Below are 22,849 nucleotides of genomic sequence, written 5' to 3'. Positions count from 1 at the left end.
CCCCCCCCTACCCTCTCTCTTTTCCCCCCCTACCCTCTCTCTTTCCCCCCCTACCCTCTCTCTTTCCCCCCCCTACCCTCTCTCTTTCCCCCCCCTACCCTCTCTCTTTTCCCCCCCTACCCTCTCTCTTTTCCCCCCCTACCCTCTCTCTTTCCCCCCCCCTACCCTCTCTCTTTTCCCCCCCCCTACCCTCTCTCTTTTCCCCCCCCTACCCTCTCTCTTTTCCCCCCCCTACCCTCTCTCTTTTTCCCCCCCTACCCTCTCTCTTTTCCCCCCCCTACCCTCTCTCTTTTCCCCCCCTACCCTCTCTCTTTTCCCCCCCCTACCCTCTCTCTTTCCCCCCTACCCTCTCTCTTTTCCCCCCCTACCCTCTCTCTTTTCCCCCCCTACCCTCTCTCTTTTCCCCCCTACCCTCTCTCTTTTCCCCCCTACCCTCTCTCTTTTCCCCCCTACCCTCTCTCTTTTCCCCCCCCACCCTCTCTCTTTTCCCCCCCCACCCTCTCTCTTTTCCCCCCCTACCCTCTCTCTTTTCCCCCCCCTACCCTCTCTCTTTTCCCCCCCTACCCTCTCTCTTTTCCCCCCCCCCCACCCTCTCTCTTTCCCCCCCCACCCTCTCTCTTTCCCCCCCCCACCCTCTCTCTTTCCCCCCCCACCCTCTCTCTTTCCCCCCCCCCCACCCTCTTTCCCCCCCCACCCTCTCTCTTTCCCCCCCCCCACCCTCTCTCTTTCCCCCCCCCCACCCTCTCTCTTTCCCCCCCCCCACCCTCTCTCTTTCCCCCCCCCACCCTCTCTCTTTCCCCCCCCCACCCTCTCTCTTTCCCCCCCCCACCCTCTCTCTTTCCCCCCCCACCCTCTCTCTTTCCCCCCCCACCCTCTCTCTTTCCCCCCCCCACCCTCTCTCTTTCCCCCCCCACCCTCTCTCTTTCCCCCCCCCCACCCTCTCTCTTTCCCCCCCCACCCTCTCTCTTTTCCCCCCCCCCACCCTCTCTCTTTTCCCCCCCCCCCCACCCTCTCTCTTTTCCCCCCCCCACCCTCTCTCTTTTCCCCCCCCCACCCTCTCTCTTTTCCCCCCCCCCACCCTCTCTCTTTTCCCCCCCCCCACCCTCTCTCTTTTCCCCCCCCCCACCCTCTCTCTTTCCCCCCCACCCTCTCTCTTTCCCCCCCCCCCACCCTCTCTCTTTCCCCCCCCCACCCTCTCTCTTTCCCCCCCCCACCCTCTCTCTTTCCCCCCCCCACCCTCTCTCTTTCCCCCCCCCACCCTCTCTCTTTCCCCCCCCACCCTCTCTCTTTCCCCCCCCACCCTCTCTCTTTCCCCCCCCCACCCTCTCTCTTTCCCCCCCCCCACCCTCTCTCTTTCCCCCCCCACCCTCTCTCTTTCCCCCCCCACCCTCTCTCTTTTCCCCCCCCCCACCCTCTCTCTTTTCCCCCCACCCACCCTCTCTCTTTTCTCCCCCCCCCCACCCTCTCTCTTTTCCCCCCCCCCCCACCCTCTCTCTTTTCCCCCCCCCCACCCTCTCTCTTTTCCCCCCCCCACCCTCTCTCTTTCCCCCTCCCCCACCCTCTCTCTTTCCCCCCCCCCACCCTCTCTCTTTCCCCCCCCCCCACCCTCTCTCTTTTCCCCCCCCCCACCCTCTCTCTTTTCCCCCCCCACCCTCTCTCTTTTCCCCCCCCACCCTCTCTCTTTCCCCCCCCCCACCCTCTCTCTTTCCCCCCCCCCACCCTCTCTCTTTCCCCCCCCCCCACCCTCTCTCTTTTCCCCCCCCCACCCTCTCTCTTTTCCCCCCCCCACCCTCTCTCTTTTCCCCCCCCCCACCCTCTCTCTTCCCCCCCCCCACCCTCTCTCTTCCCCCCCCCCCCACCCTCTCTCTTTTCCCCCCCCACCCTCTCTCTTTTCCCCCCCCACCCTCTCTCTTTTCCCCCCCCACCCTCTCTCTTTTCCCCCCCCACCCTCTCTCTTTTCCCCCCCCACCCTCTCTCTTTTCCCCCCCCACCCTCTCTCTTTTCCCCCCCCCACCCTCTCTCTTTTCCCCCCCCACACCCTCTCTCTTTTCCCCCCCCCATCCTCTCTCTTTTCCCCCCCCACCCTCTCTCTCCTCCCCCCCACCTCTCTCTCCTCCCCCCCACCCTCTCTCTCCTCCCCCCTACCCTCTCTCTCCTCCCCCCTACCCTCTCTCTCCTCCCCCCTACCCTCTCTCTCCTCCCCCCTACCCTCTCTCTCCTCCCCCCTACCCTCTCTCTCCTCCCCCCTACCCTCTCTCTCCTCCCCCCTACCCTCTCTCTCCTCCCCCTACCCTCTCTCTCCTCCCCCCTACCCTCTCTCTCCTCCCCCCTACCCTCTCTCTCCTCCCCCCTACCCTCTCTCTCCTCCCCCCTACCCTCTCTCTCCTCCCCCCTACCCTCTCTCTCCTCCCCCCTACCCTCTCTCTCCTCCCCCTACCCTCTCTCTCCTCCCCCCTACCCTCTCTCTCCTCCCCCCTACCCGCTCTCTCCTCCCCCCTACCCTCTCTCCTCCCCCCCGCTCCCTCTCTCCTCCCCCCCGCTCCCTCTCTCCTCCCCCCCGCTCCCTCTCTCCTCCCCCCCGCTCCCTCTCTCCTCCCCCCGCTCCCTCTCTCCTCCCCCCGCTCCCTCTCTCCTCCCCCCGCTCCCTCTCTCCTCCCCCCGCTCCCTCTCTCCTCCCCCCGCTCCCTCTCTCCTCCCCCCGCTCCCTCTCTCCTCCCCCCGCTCCCTCTCTCCTCCCCCCGCTCCCTCTCTCCTCCCCCCCGCTCCCCCTCTCTCCCCCCCCCCCCGCTCCCCTCTCCTCCCCCCCCGCTCCCCCTCTCCTCCCCCCCCGCTCCCCTCTCCTCCCCCCCCCGCTCCCCTCTCCTCCCCCCCCGCTCCCCCTCTCCTCCCCCCCCGCTCCCCCTCTCCTCCCCCCCGCTCCCCCTCTCCTCCCCCCCCGCTCCCCCTCTCCTCCCCCCCCGCTCCCCCTCTCCCCCCCCCCGCTCCCCCTCTCCTCCCCCCCCGCTCCCCCTCTCCTCCCCCCCCGCTCCCCCTCTCCTCCCCCCCCGCTCCCCCTCTCCCCCCTCTCCTCCCCCCCGCTCCCCCTCTCCTCCCCCCCGCTCCCCCTCTCCTCCCCCCCCGCTCCCCTCTCCTCCCCCCCGCTCCCCTCTCCTCCCCCCGCTCCCCTCTCCCCCCCCGCTCCCCCTCTCCTCCCCCCCCCCCCGCTCCCCCTCTCCTCCCCCCCCGCTCCCCCTCTCCTCCTCCCCCCGCTCCCCCCTCTCCTCCTCCCCCCCGCTCCCCCTCTCCTCCCCCCCCCGCTCCCCCTCTCCTCCCCCCCCGCTCCCCCTCTCCTCCCCCCCCCGCTCCCCCTCTCCTCCCCCCCCCGCTCCCCCTCTCCTCCCCCCCCCGCTCCCCCTCTCCTCCCCCCCCCGCTCCCCCTCTCCTCCCCCCCCCGCTCCCCCTCTCCTCCCCCCCCCCGCTCCCCCTCTCCTCCCCCCCCCGCTCCCCCTCTCCTCCCCCCCGCTCCCCCTCTCCTCCCCCCCCCGCTCCCCCTCTCCTCCCCCCCCGCTCCCCCTCTCCTCCCCCCCCCCCCGCTCCCCCTCTCCTCCCCCCCCCCGCTCCCCCTCTCCTCCCCCCCCCCCGCTCCCCCTCTCCTCCCCCCCCCCCGCTCCCCCTCTCCTCCCCCCCGCTCCCCCTCTCCTCCCCCCCCCGCTCCCCCTCTCCTGTCCACCCCCAAACAAGCGGGTAAGCAAACTGAACAAACTAAGATGAAATGAAATTAATTCCAAAAAGGTAAAAAAAATGGAAAAGGAATAAAGAAAAAACAACTAAAAATGAAAGTAAAATGGGGGGCTGTCATGCTCTGAAATTATTGAACTCCATGTTCAGTCCGGCAGGCTGTCGTGTGCCTTATCGGTCGATGAGATGCTGTTCCTTGAGCTTGCGTTGATGTTCACTGGAACACTAACAATCCCAGGGCAGAGATGTGAGCCTGAGAGCAGGGGAGTGTTGAAATGGCCAGCAACCGGAAGCTCGGGATCATGCTTGCCGACTGAGTGGAAGTGTTCCGCAAAGTGGTCACCCAGTCTGCGTTTGGTCTCCCCAGTGTAGAGGAGACCACATTGTGAGCAGCAAATACAGTATACTACATTGAAGGAAGTAAAAGTAAATGGCTGCTTCACCTGAAAGGAGTGTTTGGGGCCTGGGATAGTGAGGAGAGAGGAGGTAAATGGGCAGGTATTACACCTCCTGCAATTGCTGGAGAGGGGGACGTGGTGGTGGGGGTAATGGAGGAGTGGACCAGCGTGTCATGGAGGGAACGATCCTTTCGGAATGCTGATGGGAAGGGAGGGGAAGATGCGTTTGGTTGTGACATCACGCTGGAGGTGGTGGAAATGGCGGAGGATGATCTTTTGGATCTGGAGGCTGATGGGGTGGAAAGTGAGGACAAGGGGAACCCTGTCGCAGTTCTGGGAGGGAGAGGAAGGGAGGAAGGGGTGAGGGTAGAGGTGCGGGAAATGGGCTGGACACGGTTGAGGGCCCCGTCAACCACAGTCAGGGGGTGGGGGGGGGGGGAATCCTCGGTTGAGGAAAAAGGAAGACATATCAGAAGCGCTGTCATGGAAGGTAGCATCATCAGAGCAGATGATTTATTTACCTCTAATTTGCATCAAGAATGCACAGGCAACTACAATTACCTGGATTCTTATAGGAAGTGTTTGAACAAGGCCCTTAAAGGGACAGGCCAGGTTAGCCAAATTCTTCAGACTATCTGTGAGCCACACCATGGGAGATCTGCCATTGACGTTTGTCTTAGAAAGCTCTCTACAAGTTGGGTGTCACATCTTCCTGCTTTTCTTTTTCACTTTTTCGAGATGGCCCTTTACCGTGGCTTTTCAATTTAAAAAGAAAGCCAGAAAGACCGATATATGTTCTGTTTTTTCTCTTTCCTCCCAAACACTCTCTTCCCCCACCCCCAACAACCCAACAGAAGATTTTTAATCATACAATTACTGGTTTCCCAGCCAGAGTAATTATTTTTTGAAGTACTTCCTTCTCTTCGCTGGACACGATGAATTTTATATGCTTGAGGCTAAATAATTTTTTTCAATATTCATTCATGTGCTCCATTCCTACTGTAATCAGTAATCCACTTGTAGGTTGTATCACGCATACTAAAACATTAAGTGCAACCATATTTAGGGCTATATGTAACTAAAATTGCTCTAATTTTACCCATAAATTTCCAGAACATTGCAAATGAAAAGCTAACACTCAATTGTGTGTAGAAAACCTCCCAAGGCTCTTCACAAGAAAGAGGAAGGCTTGTGGTAAATGTTAACTTAGCAACATTTAAGAATAACTGGAGCCCATTCAGCCCCTCAGCTTGCTCCACCATTCAGTTAGATCATGGCTGATCTGCAACTCAATTATATTTTCCCACCCTTGCTCCATATCTCTCTCGAGCCTTATTCAACAAAAATCTATTGATTTCAGTCTTGAACACTCCAGTTGTTGCCCAGTATCGTAGCCTTTTGGGATACAATTCCAACTTTCTGCCACCAGTTTAGTGCAAAAGTGCTTCTTGATTTTGGTCCTGAATGGCCTGGCTCTCATTTTAAGATTATGGCCTTGTTCTTGATTCTCCCGGAGGAAATTAATTTCTGTATATCTGCACTATCAAATACCGTCAATATTTTAAGCATATTGATCGCCCCTCAATCTCCTATCCTCAAGGGATTGAGAGAAACTTTAGAGATTTAGCAAGAGGATTCTAGTGAGCAAGGTTATAATGGCTAATAACGTCATTTATGCTGGAGTTGAGAGGCATGCGTTGTAGTTGAAACTTCAGAATGAGTGTAGGGCTGCAGGTTGCAGTGTGGGTGAGATCAAGATCACTGTCAGATCTTTTATTCTTTCACGGGATGTGGGCGTCACTGGCAAGGCCAACATTTTATTGCCAGTTATTAATTGTCCTTGAAAAGATGGTGGTGAGCCTTCAGTTAGATTATGGTTGCTGTGCATCTCAATTCTATTCTCCTGCCCTGAAGTGCTGCAGTCCGTGTGATGTAGGTACACCCATAGTGCTGTTAGGAAGGGAGTTCCAGGACTTTGACCCAGTGACAGTGAAGGAACAATGATATAGTTCCAGGTCAGGATGGTGTGTGACTTGGAGGAGAACTTGCAGGTGGTGATATTCCCATGCATCTGCTGCCCTTGTCCTTCTAGGTGGTAGAGGTTGTGAATTTGGAAGGTGCTGTCGAAGGAACCTTGGTGAGTTCCTACAGTGCATCTGTAGGACACAGTGCTGCCACTGTGCATCGGTGGTGGAGGGAGTGAATGTTCAAGGTGGTGGATGGGGTGCCAATCAAGTGGGCTGCTTTGTTCTGGAAGGTGTCGAGTTTCTTTAGTATTGGTGGAACTGCACTCATCCAGGCAAGTGGAGAGTACTCCATCACACTCCTGACTTGTGCCTTGTAGATAGTGGACAGGCTTTGGAGAGTCAGGAGGTGAGCTACTCACTGCTGGATTCCTAGCCTCTGACCTGTTCTTGTAGCCACAGTACTTATATGGCTGGTCCAGTTCAGTTTCTGGTCCACGGTAACCCCCAGGATGTTGATAGTCGGGGTTTCAGTGATAGTAACGCCATTGAACATCAAGGGGAGATGGTCATTGCCTGGCACTTGTGTGGTACGAATGTTACTTGCCACTTATCGGCCCAAGCCTGAATGTTGTCAAGGTCTTGCTGCATATGGACATGGACTGCTTCAGTATCTGAGGAGTCACGACTGGTAGTGACCACTGTGCAATCATCAGCTAACATCCCCACTTCTGACCTTATGATGGAGAGAAGGTCATTGAAGCAGCTGATGATGATTGGGCCTGGGGCACTACTCTGAGGAACTGCTAGAGCAGTAATTGGTTGGGCTGGATTGGATTTGTCTTGCTTTTTGTGTACAGGGCATACCTGGGCAATTTTCCACATTGTCAGGTGTTGTCAGATGCCAGTGTTGTAGCTCTACTGGAACAGCTTTGCTCGTGGTGTAGCCAGTTCTGGAGCTCAAGTGTTTAGTAATATTGCTGGAATGTTGTCAGGGCCCATAGCCTTTAGAGTGTCCAGTGCCTTCAGCCATTTCTTCATATCACGTGGAGTGAATCGAATTGGCTGAAGACTGGCATCTGTGAATCTGGGGACCTCAGCAGGAGGCTGAGATGCATCATCCACTTGGCATTTCTGGCTGAAGATTGTTGCAAATGCTTCAGCCTTGTCTTTTGCACTGATCTGGGTTCCCCATTGTTGAGGATGGGGATATTTGTGGAGCTTCATTCTACTGTTAGTTGTTTAATTGTCCTCCACCATTCACGACTGGATGTGGCAGGACTGCAGAGCTTCGATCTGATCCATTGGTTGTGAGATTACTTGGTGCTGCCTTTTGCATGCTGCTTCTGCTGTTTGGCATGCATTAAGTCCTGTGTTGTAGCTTCAGGCTGACACTTCATTTTAAGGTATGCCTGGTGTTGCTCCTGACATGCCTTCCTGCACTCCTCTTTGAACCAGGGTTGATCCCCCAGCTTGATGGTAATGGTCGAGTGGGGGATATGCTGGACCATGAGGTTACAGATTGTGGTTGAATACAATTCTGCTGATGCCCCACAGCGCCTCATAGATGCCCTGTTTTGAGTTGCTAGATCTGTTGGAAGTCTATCCCATTGAGCATAGTGGTAGCGATACACTATGCAATGCAGGCTATCCTCAATGTGAAGATGGGACTTTGTCTCCACAAGGACTGTGCGGTGGTCACTCCTATCAATATTGTCATGGACAGATGGATCTGTGCAAGGTAGATTGGTAAGGACAAGGTCAAGTAGGTTTCTCCCTCACCACCTGCTGCAGGCCCAGTCTAGCAGCTGTATCCTGTAGGACTTGGCCAGCTTGGTCAGTAGTGGTGTTACCTAGTCACTCTTGGTGATGAATGTTAAAGTTCCCCACCCACAGTGCATTCTGTGCTATTGCCACCCTCAGTGCTTCTTCCAAGTGGTGTTCAAGATGGAGGAGTACTGATTTGTCAGCTGAGGGGGGCAGGGTGTTGCGGTGGTGGGGAGCAGTAGGTGGTAATCAACAGGAGGTTTCCATGCCCATGTTCAGCTATTCACTAAAATAAAAGCAAAATACTGTGGATGCTGGAAATCTGAAATAAAAACAAGAAATGCTGGAACCACTCAGCAGGTCTGGCAGCATCTGTGGAAAGAGAAGCAGAGTTAATGTTTCGGGTCAGTGACCCTTCTCCGAAACGTTAACTCTGCTTCTCTTTCCACAGATGCTGCCAGACCTGCTGAGTGGTTCCAGCATTTCTTGTTTTTATTTCAGCTATTATTCAGTGGGTATGACTGTGTCAGGCTGTTGCTTGACTAGTTTGTAGAACAGCTCTTCCGATTTTAGCACAAGCCCCCGGATGTTGGTAAGAAGAACTTTGCAGGATTGACAGGGCTGGGTGTGCCGTTGTCGATACAGGGTGGTCCGTGTGGTTTCATTTCTTATGGAATTTTCTCCAGCCGTTCTGTACAACTGAGTGGCTTGTTAGGCCATTTATGAGGGCGTGTCAGAGTCAACCACATTGCTATGGGTCTGGAGTCACATGTAGGCCAGACCAGGTAAGGACAGCAGATTTCCTTCCTTAAAGGACATGAGTGAACCAGATGGGTTTTTACGACAGTCGACCATGACAATTGACAATCTGACATGAGGATGAGGCTTTTGAAATCAGTGTGTTGGTTTTGTGACCAAATGATAAGGTTGTTATTTGAAATCTACAAGCATTTTGGAGTAACTGTCGCGATTAATCCAGTTGGTACCCAATCATGGGTAGGAAAAAGGAGTCCAAAGCTTTGAGAGTAGAGCTGTATTTGGAAATGTTCCAGAATACTGAAGACATCTGTTTGCCACAAAATGGAGCATTGAATATTAAATGACTTCCGCAACAAATCCTTTCTTACCAGCGCTCCTAATACAATTTAGTTGTTTATAAATATTTCAGTAACTTAATTTTATACCATGCCATAAACATAGTAAAAGTCCCCACGGTGTTACACGGACATAATGGTACTGACTAAACGAGTAAAATTAGGGAGGTTGCCCAACTGCTGGCTGCTAGGTTGATATTTGGTCCTTCATGTGCTTGGTATTGGTTCATTAATCCTGGTTTTCTGTACATTTTCTAGCTGCTTAAAAACTCTTGATAAATTTACAAACCCCTAAACAGCTCTTGGACATCTCTCTCTCAGTGGATCTCATGTCAGTATCTAATGTCTCTCCTCGTAACCAAATGTTCTTAACCTAGACATCGTTTTGGCAAACGTCTTCTGTCTGTGGCTTTAATGCTCTTCGAAAGCAGGGCACTCAACTGTGCACAATACTTATCTGTGGCCTAACCATTCTCTTTATAAATTTATACTTAATACTTCACTCTGTGTACCTCACTTATAAAATTTAAAATGCTATTGGCCTTTTTTTGGTTTTATTTATATGCACTGAAATCTTTTAAGGAAATTATATTTGTGTTTGAACTCTGCTTCTACATTGTTTAGCATCTTTCCATTGAGTGCATATTCCCATAGTTTCTATTTTTTTCCAGATTTATTAACCTCACGCTGTGTTCCCATTCCACTGTCATGGCTTTGCCCTCCTAAAAGTTTTTTATGGCTTCAGGATGTCCTGAACTTTATTCTGAGCTAATTTTATGGCCTGGGTTTTAATGTAACTTGTTGAAGAAAGAACTTGCATTGATATAACAGCTTTCACACATGTCCCAAATCTCTGTACAGCTAATAAACACTTATAAGGAGTCATCACTGTTGTAATGAACTCCATAAACTTGAACTCATCCAAAACTCTGCTGCCCGTATCCTAACCCTGACCAAATCCTGTTTACCGATCAATCCCTGTTGACCTACTGGTCCAGAAATGCCAAGATTTTAAAATTCGCATCCTAGTTTTCACATCTCTTCGTGGTCTTGCCCCTTCCTTTCTCTCTAACCTCTCCAGCCCTACAACCGTCCGAGGTCTGTGCTGCTCTGATTTTGTTCCCTTGTGTGTGTCCTACCAATGGCAGATATGCCTTCAGATGTCTAGGTCCTGAGCTCTGCAATTCCCTAAACCTTTCTGCTTCTCTAGCTCTTTCTATTCCTTTAGATGCACCGTAAAACTTATCTCCTTGACCGACAGTCCTAATGTCTCCTCGTATGGCTGGGTGTCAAATTTTGTTCACGTCCCTTTGCAGCATCGAGATGGTTTATGTGCTAAAGACACTGTATAAATACCAGTTTTTGTAATGTAGAAAATGTGGTGACCAGGGGAGACAGTGGCATAGTGATAATGTCAATGGACCAATAATCCAGAAGCCTAGGCTGATATCGTGGGGGCGCTGATTCAAATTCCACCACGGCAGCTGGTGGAATTTAAATTCAATGAGTTAATAAATCCAATTAATTAATTAAAATTGAAAGCTAGTCTTCACAGAAAGAAATCTGCTGTCCTTACCTGGTCTGGCCTACATGTGACTCCAGACCCACAGCAATGTGGTTGACTCTTAACTGCCCTTTGAAAAGGCCTAGCAAACCAGTCAGTTGTCATGGGCAATTAGGGATGGGCACACCCACATGCCACGAAAGAATAACAAAAGTTAGTGCCCAGCATTGTCCTACAAGCTATTAGATGAAGGATCAGTTAATCTGGTTTAGTGATGTTGATTGAATAAATGTTGGCCAGGACACTGGGAGATCTCCTCTGCAATTTGTCCTATCAGATCTTTTACCTCAATTTGAGAGGGCCGACCAAGCCTCAGTTTAATATCATATTTGAAAAATGGCTCTTCCAACAGTGCAGCACTCCCTCAGTACTGCACTGAAGTCCTGCACTTGCTTGCGCAAATCTTGAGTGCAATTCAAACCCATAAGCTTCTGATTTAGGCAAGTCTGCTCCTGCTGCACCACTCAGTATTTTTGCATAATTGAACATAAAATTTTAATTACCCTTTTCCACTGCTAGAGTTGAGCTTTGTTTTTTTTTAACTTACAGTAGCCTTCTGAAGTAATTGCCTTGGTTCTAAATAGTATATTCCCAAACTGCACCGTTTTAATTGAAAGTCAGTGCTATGTAATTTTCTGACTATGTCCTTTATCCACTGAACATGTTAACTACTACACTGGTGAAGTTGCAGTGCTTACTCTGTTATCTAATGTAGTTGTATAATTTTTTTTTGTCCACTTGTGCAGCTTTTTGACAGACTGCATGATGAACAGCCAGATTTCAAGGAGAAGATTGTAGCAGTGAGCAGTGAATTGACCCAACCGGAGCTTGGTCTTAGTCAGGCGGACAAGGAACTCCTGACATCCTGTATTAATGTAGTCTTTCACTGTGCAGCCACCGTACGCTTCAATGAAACCTTGAAGTAAGTGTTCGCAATTTTTTTAAATGTTGCTTTTTTTTTGTTAATTCAGGGGATGCAAACATCACTTGTAAGGCGGGCATTTAATTATTGTCCATCCCGAATTGTCTCGTGAGAAGTTGATGAGCCAGTGCCATCTGTAGACGCCATCCATTGCATCCAGCGTGCACTGAGTCTCAAGCACAGAGCCCTCCCAAACCTTCGACCTGGACCACCGTAAAATATAAGGGCAGCAAGAGCATGGGAACACCACTGTCTCCAAGTTCTCATTCAAGTCACACACCATACTGACTTAGATATACATCGGTCATTCCTTCATAGGTGCTCCCGCAGTACTGTTGGGGAGGGAGTTGCAGGATTTTGACCCAGCGACGTTGAAGGAATGAATGCTGTATATCTAAGTCAGTATCGTGCATGACATGGATCAGAACTTGGAAATGGTGGTGTTCCCATGCTCTTGCTGCCCTTGTACGTTACGGTGGTCGACGTTGAAAGTTTGGGAGGGCTCTGTGCTTTTGATACTTGGTGCATGCTGGCTGCATTGGATGGCACAGCAGGGGACCCAGAATTTCTCAGCCTACGTTCCTGCATATTTCATGGGCGATTTTATCTCTGCAAAATGAAATGGGGAACTTGTTCTGAGTTATCAAATTTTTAGACGAATATGAAGCAGCTCAATTCTGTTTTAAGTCGCTTGTGTTCCGCAAGTGTCTCCAATGCCTGATGCGTGGGTCTTGTGCAGCAGAAGGGAGCAGCAAAGTTTCAAAGACTGCCAACCTTGGGTGAATCTGGCGAGCATCTTTGACGTTAGCACTACTTGTGCGTGTTAGCCCCCTCAGCCTCCAATCAGGATCTGGCCGCCCTGATGCAGACATTGATTTAAATTGCTTTTTGCTGTTGTGCCATTTCATCTCCACCCCCACATGGAACTGAGAGCTCCTGAAAACCAAGATTGTAAATGGACCGTCATCAAGACTACATTTGATTTGTTGCGAAAACAGGTGATCTCAAAATGGTTTTGTTAAATAGTTTTAATCTACTTATGTTTGCATTTACTGTGAGACAGTGAATGCAGTTCGTTTAAAAAACGAAACAGGTTTTTGTTGTGAATCTAGCGCAGCAATGCCTTTTTGGAAAACTATGTACATTGAGGAGGATTTGGAAATGTTCTGCTGTCCCACCTTTCAGAACATCAGGTTGGGAAACCAGCCATCAATAAGTAACTTTATAACTGCCGAGCAGTTCTGTTGTCATTTGTTCATAATTTCACGAAACGTATACTTGTGTAAGGCAGTTTCAGTGCACCTGGTTGAGAAGAGTGTGTGACTTCTCAGCTCTAACTTTAAATCAACTCTTGCACCCGTCTGAGTGGAAATTTTTGGTACTTTAGAGCTTGTACTTAACATTGCTGCGCAGCCCAACTTGGCAAACTGTAATGTTAAATCGATAATATTGGCCTAATATCACTTTCACGAGACTGGTGTGTGAATTAAATGTTCAGACATTTTTAGATATAGAAGTGGTGATTTTAAACATTTCTCGACGTATATATTCAACAGGCTGCCATATCCTCAGGTTATACATTAATGTTAACCAAATTGGAGTGGCTATAAACACAAGTTGATCTTTACATTAAACAGATTTATAATCCTGGTGGGTTAACAAAGATCATTATGGCACAAAATAAATAGCTGATTTGTTGTGCCTTCTGTGCGGTAAAAATTTACATCCAAGAGATTTGATGCTTATTTCTTGTATTTGCTGTACTCAGATAATTTTGAGATGGGGATGTACTTGTATTCTGTTTCATTTTATAATTTAAAACAAACATGGGAGATTAAATGCGAGATGACCATCTTTAATGTGCTTCCCTTACAGAGATGCAATGCAATTGAATGTAGTCGCCACCCGCCAGCTCCTTGCTTTTGCACAGCTGATGAAGAAGCTTGAGGTCTTCATTCACGTTTCCACCGCATATGCGCACTGCAATCGCAAGCATATTGAGGAGGTCATTTATCCACCTCCAGTTGATCCTAAAAAATTGATTGAAGCTCTGGAGTATGTTTGCTGTCTTATTTCTTTCCTGCACTTTGTTTATCAAACAAAATAGATCTCATTGGTTAGATTATTTTTCTACGATGTTGATCATTCCATTCAGTCTTTCTGCTTTCCTTCCCTCCCACGTTGAGCAATAAAGTTTCAACAGCTATTTTAAAGTAACATTTCTGTAATTTCAGGTAATATTGGATTATAAAGATTTTAAATTGCTTTTAGCTGATGGGTCTTTTTTCCAAAAAAAACTTGACTTCATGTTTTATTGCAAATAAGTGCTGTATTTCAAAGCAGACTCTTATTTTGGCATACTTTAGGTTTTGAGGTATAGTATTAGTCTGTAATTTTGTATTCCAGTAAATAGAGTACTTATATGTTTTCTAACTTAGCTTGACCTTCATTCATTGCAGTCGTGTTCTACTTTGTAACTATGGAAGATTTCGATAGCTCTGAACTTATAAGAAGTGTTAGTTCAGTGGGTTTAATCCATTTAAATAGTGCCTGTTAATTTATAGCTGAGTGCTTTTCTCGATGTTTAGTTATCTCCCAAATTGGACATAATTCAAATGTTATTTTTGAAGGCTTGAAATTTTTCACTGTTGTAAATTTTTCGTAGGTGGATGGATGACAGTCTAGTTCAGGACATTACAAGAAAACTAATCGGCGAGAAACCAAACACATACACCTATACTAAAGCCATGGCAGAATATGTTGTACAGCAAGAATGTGGAAACTTAAATGTTGCAATTGTCAGACCTTCCATTGTGGGAGCCAGCTGGAAGGAACCATTTCCTGTAAGTTCTGGGATAATTTCTTAAAAGCTTAGACAGCAGCAATTTGCATTGGTATAGCACCTTTACCATCATAAAACGACCCATGCGCTTCATTGAAGAGAGTGACAAAATTTGATACTGAGCCAAAGCAGAGATGTTGAGGCACGTTGGTCAAAGAGGTAGATTTTAAGGAGTGCCTTTAAAGGAGGAGAGTGCCGTAGAGAGGTTTAGGGAGGGAATTTGAATTTAGGGCCCAGGCAGCTAAAGGCACAGCTGCCAGTGATTGAGCAAAGGAAATTGGAATTGGATAGCCATGCTGTAAAATATGGATGTCTGAGCTTTGTGTATACTTTGTACAGCTTAGATACAAACCATAGAGCCTTGCAGAGCTAATTAAAAGCTTTAATCTGTGTTGTTACTAACGTGCATATATCTGAAGATACAGATTCGTACAGGTCTTCATGCTGGGATTTGGAATTTGACAACCAATGAGGCAAAAGTGCTTTGAACAGCCAAATCTAAACCTCCAGGCCCAAGAGGGCAGAGCAGTGAGTGAGAAAGGGAAGTCCGAGTTGAGTTGCCTGGGCTTTGTGGGCCAGATTTGGTGATAGTGATCACAATTCGGTTAGGTTTACCTTAGCGATGGGTAGGGACAGGTATATACCGCAGGGCAAGAATTATAGCTGGGGGAAAGGAAATTATGATGCGATTAGGCAAGATTTAGGATGCGTAGGATGGGGAAGGAAACTGCAGGGGATGGGAACAATCGAAATGTGGAGCTTATTCAAGGAGCAGCTACTGCGTGTCCTTGATAAGTATGTACCTGTCAGGCAGGGAGGAAGTTGTCGAGCGAGGGAGCTGTGGTTTACTAAAGAAGTTGAAGTGCTTGTCAAGAGGAAGAAGAAGGCTTATGTTAGGATGAGACGTGAAGGCTCAGTTAGGGCGCTTGAGAGTTACAAGCTAGCCAGGAAGGATCTAAAGGGAGAGCTAAGAAGAGCAAGGAGAGGACATGAGAAGTCATTGGCGGATAGGATCAGGGAAAACCCTAAGGCTTTCTATAGGTATATCAGGAATAAAAGAATGACTAGAGTTAGATTAGGGCCAATCAAGGATAGTAGTGGGAAGTTGTGTGTGAAATCAGAGGAGATAGGGGAAGCGTTAAATGAATATTTTTCGTCAGTATTTACAGTAGAGAAAGAAAATGTTGTCGAGGAGAATACTGAGATTCAGACTACTAGGCTAGATGGGATTGAGGTTCACAAGGAGGAGGTGTTATCAATTTTGGAAAGTGTGAAAATAGATAAGTCCCCTGGGCCAGATGGGATTTATCCTAGGATTCTCTGGGAAGCCAGGGAGGGGATTGCAGAGCCTTTGTCCTTGATCTTTATGTCGTCATTGTCGACAGGAATAGTGCCAGAAGACTGGAGGATGGCAAATGTCCCCTTGTTCAAGAAGGGGAGTAGAGACAGCCCTGGTAATTATAGACCTGCGAGCCTTACTTCGGTTGTGGGTAAAATGTTGGAAAAGGTTATAAGAGACAGGATTTATAATCATCTTGAAAAGAATAAGTTCATTAGCGATAGTCAGCACGGTTTTGTGACGGGTAGGTCGTGCCTCACAAACCTTATTGAGTTTTTCGAGAAGGTGACCAAACAGGTGGATGAGGGTAAAGCAGTGGATGTGGTGTATATGGATTTCAGTAAGGCGTTTGATAAGGTTCCCCACGGTAGGCTATTGCAGAAAATACGGAAGTATGGGATTGAAGGTGATTTAGAGCTTTGGATCAGAAATTGGCTAGCTGAAAGAAGACAGAGGGTGGTGGTTGATGGCAAATGTTCATCCTGGAGTTTAGTTACTAGTGGTGTACCGCAAGGATCTGTTTTGGGGCCACTGCTGTTTGTCATTTTTATAAATGACCTGGAAGAGGGTGTAGAAGGGTGGGTTAGTAAATTTGCGGATGACACTAAGGTCGGTGGAGTTGTGGATAGTGCCGAAGGATGTTGTAGGTTACAGAGGGACATAGATAGGCTGCAGAGCTGGGCTGAGAGATGGCAAATGGAGTTTAATGCGGAAAAGTGTGAGGTGATTCACTTTGGAAGGAGCAACAGGAATGCAGAGTACTGGGCTAATGGGAAGATTCTTGGTAGTGTAGATGAGCAGAGAGATCTCGGTGTCCAGGTACATAAATCCCTGAAAGTTGCTACCCAGGTTAATAGGGCTATTAAGAAGGCATATGGTGTGTTAGCTTTTATTAGTAGGGGGATCGAGTTTCGGAGCCACGAGGTCATTCTGCAGCTGTACAAAACTCTGGTGAGACCACACCTGGAGTATTGGGTGCAGTTCTGGTCACCGCATTATAGGAAGGATGTGGAAGCTTTGGAAAGGGTGCAGAGGAGATTTACTAGGATGTTGCCTGGTATGGAGGGAAGGTCTTACGAGGAAAGGCTGAGGGACTTGAGGTTGTTTTCGTTGGAGAGAAGGAGGAGGAGAGGTGACTTAATAGAGACATATAAGATAATCAGAGGGTTAGATAGGGTGGATAGTGAGAGTCTTTTTCCTCGGATGGTGATGGCAAACACGAGGGGACATAGCTTTAAGTTGAGGGGTGAAAGATATAGGACAGATGTCAGAGGTAGTTTCTTTACTCAGAGAGTAGTAGGGGCGTGGAACGCCCTGCCTGCAACAGTAGTAGACTCGCCAACTTTAAGGGCATTTAAGTGGTCATTGGATAGACATATGGATGAAAATGGAATAGTGTAGGTCAGATGGTTTCACAGGTCGGCGCAACATCGAGGACCGAAGGGCCTGTACTGCGCTGTAATGTTCTAATGTTCTTTAAAAAAAAAAAAAAGATTGCCAAAGCATGTGGTTTGTGTACAGGCTGCAGTTTGAATATCTTTGCCACAGCATCTTTCTGCAGTCACATTTTCAATGTTTACTGGAAGTTGACCAGGTGGTACAGCAGCTTATTCAGTTAACTCGCTGTGCCAGAGTGCTATGACTTGTTTGCCCATGGCTACTTGTTGCTCAGTTTCCAGTGTTTAATGCTGTATAATTTTAAGATGCATAGTTATGGTCCACCTGTCACTTTTAGATATTACAGGGTTTCACCATGCATTTGATGTCTTGTTCTCTGTCGCAGTATTATTTTTTTGTTTATCAACTATCAGTGTGTTGTAGTTTAGGAGAGGATATTTAATGACGTATTCACTATGTTAAATGTCAGTATGTTCTAAACAAATTAAAATCTTTTCATCTTTTTTGTTTCGTCACCAAACAGGGTTGGATTGATAATTTCAATGGACCTAGTGGGCTTTTCATTGCTGTAAGTAATAAGTTACATCATTTCCTCTGTGCTCAATTTTTTTTTACATAAAACAGACTATCCGTTGCATACTGTGTTTATTTACATAATGAAATGCTTGTATCATAACTTGATGCCTTTATTTGCTAATGCTGCCATGTGATATCTATTTCAGCATATTAGCTCCTGTGCTAGTGTTACTTCACATTGCAAGTCCTGGTGAACCGAGTTATAATTTGTATTCTACCATGTCAGTATCCAAGATCTTGAGATTGCTGCACTACGAAATCTGCTAGCATCCCAATAAAAGCTACGAAGTGTTTAAGAAACCAGTTGACATGAGAAAATACTGGAGGTTTGAAGATTGCCTTGTCTTCATAAATTATCTGCATTGAATGCAAACGGGATCTGTAATACCATGTTAATTAGACCTGCACCATGGTCAATTTAATTCTGAAATTTTTTCCTCGTTATTCTTAGATAGGTATTTAGGCAAGTTGCCCTCTTGATTTTCCTAATGCGAGTTTCTTTCCCCAGTCTGATGGGTGCGGTGAAGAAGGAAAGAGTCTGCTTTCATGCTACCATACCCTTGGAGGGTGCCAGTGACTTCGCAGACATGATTCTGTGCCCCAGTGTTCCCTTTCTTGTGATGTGAGCTATTGCAAGCCAAGCTTGTAATTCCTCGCTCAATGTATCTTGCATTGGGGATTGACCTTGGCGCTGCCCTTGAGCACCGAATATTGGCTGGTTGTGCTTGGCCTAACTTGCCCTATATGTCTTTCTGCTACTGGGTACAAACCTGGAACTTGGAACTGTTCAGGGCACCACACCTTAGGAAAGTATATTTGCTTTGGAGAGAGTGCAGCGTAGATTTGCCAGAATGATACTTGGACTCCAAGGGTTAAATCTTAGATATTAGACAAACTAAGGTTGTGTTCTCTGGAAGTTAGGAGGTTTAGGGGTGATTTGATTTAAGTTTTCAAGCCATTAAGGGGACAAAGTGAGAAACTATTTCTGCTGGTTGGTGCATCCAGGAGTAGGAAGCATAGTCTAAAAATTAGAGCCAGATCTGAAATTTTTAAAGACTAGTAAGCACGAAGGATGGCAGAGGTTTGGAATGCTATCGCAAACAGCAATTGATACCAGATCAGTTGTTGATTTTAAATCTGAGATTGATTTTTTTTGTTAATTCAAGGTATTAAGGGATATTGGGCCAAGGCGAGTATATGGAGTTAGGTCGCAGGTCAGCCTTGATCTCTCTGATTCGCCGAACAGGCTTGAGGGGCTAAATGGCTGACTCCTGTTCCTATGGTGCTGAATTTTCTACAGTTTTAGCTTTTGTTTGTTTAAAGACATGGAAAAAAAAAATGATGCAAACCCCACACCCCCAGCATGGCGTGCACCTCCAGGAATGCTGGCAAAATTCAATTCAGTTGAACAAAGCTCAAAGGCAAGGGTCTGACCTTCAAAGTAATTATAAAAATACTGCCGTTATATTAATCTTTGCCAAATCAAAAACACTAATTATTTACCTGGACTGTAACAATGAATATTTTGCTTGCATGCTCTCACCACAGCCTAACTAGCCAAGGGCACATATGAGGGAAATGTGTACAACTCATCATTGCAAAGCTTGCACTTGTGTGGGCAAACCGTGTATTAAAGTCTTCATAACTACTTTTCTGTTTCTGAAAGAGCAGCATTCAACTATTGTGAACTTCAATCTGCTAGTGCAGCACTGTTGAACTGTACCAATATTGTAATTCAAGTGCAAGAGCTTCAAAGTTGTGCTTTATTTCCCCTCCCCTGTATCTAATTGGTTGTTTTTTCAGGCTGGAAAAGGAATCCTTCGCACAATGAGAGCATCAAACAGTGCAGTGGCAGACCTGATTCCGGTGGATGTGGTTATAAACATGACTCTGGCGGCAGCATGGTATTCGGGTGTTCATAGGTACAGCAGGTGACTCCTCTTAAACTTGATGTAGCTACTGCAGCTTTAATGGGGCAAGAAATGCATTGGAGCATACTCCTTGTTCGAAGTACTTGTCCCATTCTGTGTCTGGAAAAGAAATGGTACCCTGCATGTTAAATTATCAGCTTTGGGAGGTCTGCCACTTTGTGTCTCAATGTAGGAACAGGACAAGGCCTTTCAGCCCCTTGAGCCTGTTCTGGCATTCAATTAGATCATGGCTGATTTGTATCTTGTCTCCATTTGCCTCCCATGGTCTGTAATCCTTAATACCCTTGCTTGACAAAAATTTGAGTCTCAAGTTTTATATTTTCAATTGCCCTCCAGCCTCAAAGCTTTTTGGGGAAGAGAGAGTTCTAAATTTGCACTACCCTTTGTGTCGAGTTCTTCCTGACATCACTGCTGAATGGCCTGGCTCTAATTTTAAGGTTATGCTTGCTTGTTCTGGACTCCCCCACCCCCACTAGAGGAAATAGTTTCTATCAACCATGTCAAATCCTTGCAATGATAAACATCTCAATTAGACCATCCCTTAATCTTCCATGCTCAATGGAATTCAAGCTTAATATGTGCAACCTGCCCTCATAATTAAACCCTTTTTAGCTCCGTTATCATTCTGGTGAATTTGTGCTGTAACCTCCCCAAGCCTATAAAACCTTCCTGAGGTGCGGCGTCCAGAACGGAACACAGTATTTCAGACAAGGTCTAACTGGAGCTTTATAAAAGCAAAGCATAGCTTCCATCACTTTGTATTCCAGCCACTTTGAGGTAAAAGGTTAGCATTCCATGAGATTTTAAATTCGTTTTTGTACCTGTTCACTCGACTTTGCTCGGTTTTCAACAGCTCCAAGATGTTTTAGGTAGAATCCTTGATGCGTTTCATGAAGCTTTTTCCTTCTCCTTTCATAAAATCCAACTGTTTGAAAAGAAAATTTCTGAGGCACAGTCCAAGTATCTATTCCTCCCATCTCTCTACCTTTTAGGTTGAACCATTGGGGTTTTAGGCGAATGCTGTTCAGATTCTGACTACGAAATTATATTTGCTTTTTCAGAACAAAGTCAGTTGCTGCATTAAATGTACCAAGTGTCATTTCAATTTTACTTTTCAGGCCAAGAAACATCTTAGTTTACAACTGTACTACAGGCGGCACCAATCCTTTCCACTGGGGTGAAGTTGGTATGACGTGCTTTATTGTAAAATACTCGTTCCATTGCATCAATGTTAAATGCTTGCATACTTAATTGCAGTGTGACTTTAGTCCAATAGTACTGTGTAGCGTAACATGGTGAAATGTAGCATTGGAATAATCAACTATGCATACAGCAGTTCTGATCTGTTCTAACCGAAATGAAGCAAGAGGAGAATTGAGACTACCAAAGTTTACATGCCACATGCCAAGTGTACATGTCCTGATGCATGGCTAGTTTTCCTGCATGATTTGGAAGCCTGTTTTAGTTTCATGACCCATGGAGCTCAGTCATAACAATTGATGGTCCAGTTAATTTCTGGTTAATTGCATGGCACTGCTTGTACAGAAAAGAAAGTCACCACTACAACTTAAATAATAGAATGAGGTTGAAAAGTACAGTTTCACGTTTTGAGTTTGTCTTAATGTAGTGTGCAAAATTTTGAAAATGCTGAGATTCAAATTTATTTGCCTCCCATCTTAACCAAATGAAATTTCGATCTAGCGAATCTCTTGCCTTACTGCCTTCTCTTTTCTTCGGCTAATGGAATCTCAAGTTAGGCTTGTGTCAGCAATGTTGTTCCCAACCTGATTGTTTTGTGTTAAAGCTGTCCTCCTGTGTACATTAGATTTAAAGGTGGTGGTTCCTCTTGCGTGATCTTCCCATGCTGCTCTCAAAATTGATGAAATTCAAGTCCAAATATAAAGTTTTACAGAGTTATAAAGTGGTACTGGTTGGTTTACAAATAAAATATTCACTGACATGCTATGAAAGATGTAATTTTCTTAACTGACTAAATACTTAAAATACATCAAACTTTCTCAGTCGGCAATAATTTCACTCTTTAAACAACACCATCCCCCGCCCCAACCCACATTAGATGCAGCTTGCCTCTGTTTGATATTGTGTAGTTTCAAATGGAAAAATTAATAATGTCACAGACTGAGTGTAATTGAGGTTGAGGCAGGTAATGTAGGACCCAGAACATGAGTTGTACTTGCAGGAATGTGCCATCCGTCCTATATGTCGATAAGTGTATCTTTTAAACTACATATTTTTAGATCTTAGGTATTTTGACTTCCTTTGGAGATGACAGAGCTTGTATAACAAACTTTGAAGAAATTCATTTTCAAAGCAAAAAATGAAATTCTCTAAAGGAATCGTCAGTATAATGTTTGCATCTGAGTAGTGTGTTACGGGGTAAAACATCTATGTTTGTGTAGGTATATATATTTTTATATCTACATATACATGTAATACATCAAGATAAAATCATGTAGGCTTTTCCATTTTCCTTGTGCCGTTTTAGTTTTTATCTCCTGCCATTGATTTTGCCAGTGTCACATGATACTTTCAGATGATGGGGTTGATATTAGTCTAAGGCAGTACTACAAAACTTTGATGGAGGAGGAAATCAGGTGGGGAGTAAAAATGACTGCCAATTTGCAATGTGCTTGCGTTGTGTTACTGACCAAGATCATTTTCACCCCCTATTTCAGCTAACTAGGGAGACTGGTTTCGTATATTTGCCAAGACGAGGCTTGAAGGGTCAATAACTGCCTTCAGCCAGAAGTGCCGAGTGGAGGATCCATCTCTGCCTATTCCTCTGCGGTTCCCACCATCACAGAAACCAGTCTTCAACAATTCGATTCACTCCACATGATATTGAGCAATGGTTGAGTGCACTGGCTACAGCAGCATAGGCTATGGGCCCTGACAGCATCCTGACTGCCGTGCTGTGGACTTTGCTCTAGAACTAGCTGCATCTCTAGCCAAGCTGTTCCAGCATCTGCCTGCCAAACTTGAAAATTGCCCAGGTCCTGTCCTGTCCACAAAAAGCATCAACAGAAACTGGACCAGTCGTATAAATACTGAGGCTACGAGAGCATGTCAGAAGCTGCGTATTCCGTGGCAAGTGACTCACCACCTGATTCCCCAAAGCCTGTTGCCCATCTACAAGGCACAAGTCAGGAATGCGATTAAATACTTTCCACTTGCCTGGATGAGTGCAGTTCCAACAAGATGTGAATAAAGCTCAATACCATCCAGGACAAAGCAGCATGCTTTTTTGGCACCTATCCACCACCTTAAACATTGACTCCCATCACCTCCAATGCAGTGTGTATCGTCTACAAGATGC

The 22,849-nt window shown here is 47.0% G+C and overlaps 1 protein-coding gene across 5 annotated transcripts in view; it reads left to right on the top strand.

Annotated features, from left to right (window-relative positions):
- The window catches only part of far1 (fatty acyl CoA reductase 1), a 120,061-nt gene that overhangs the window by 54,734 nt on the left and 42,478 nt on the right, over positions 1 to 22,849 (top strand). For 3 of the 5 annotated variants that reach the window (XM_068046656.1, XM_068046654.1, XM_068046655.1), the window contains exons 3-8: positions 11,251 to 11,426; positions 13,302 to 13,481; positions 14,092 to 14,269; positions 17,529 to 17,573; positions 19,385 to 19,512; positions 20,631 to 20,698. In XM_068046656.1, coding sequence (XP_067902757.1) covers positions 11,251 to 11,426; positions 13,302 to 13,481; positions 14,092 to 14,269; positions 17,529 to 17,573; positions 19,385 to 19,512; positions 20,631 to 20,698 — 775 coding nt within the window. The remainder of the gene's footprint in view (positions 1 to 11,250; positions 11,427 to 13,301; positions 13,482 to 14,091; positions 14,270 to 17,528; positions 17,574 to 19,384; positions 19,513 to 20,630; positions 20,699 to 22,849) is intronic. The other 2 variants (XM_068046659.1, XM_068046658.1) reach the window with 1 other exon arrangement.

This window comes from Heterodontus francisci, chromosome 14 (assembly GCF_036365525.1).
Source record: "Heterodontus francisci isolate sHetFra1 chromosome 14, sHetFra1.hap1, whole genome shotgun sequence".
In the NCBI taxonomy this organism is placed as follows: domain Eukaryota; kingdom Metazoa; phylum Chordata; class Chondrichthyes; order Heterodontiformes; family Heterodontidae; genus Heterodontus; species Heterodontus francisci.
This window is presented reverse-complemented; position numbering and strand designations above follow the sequence as displayed.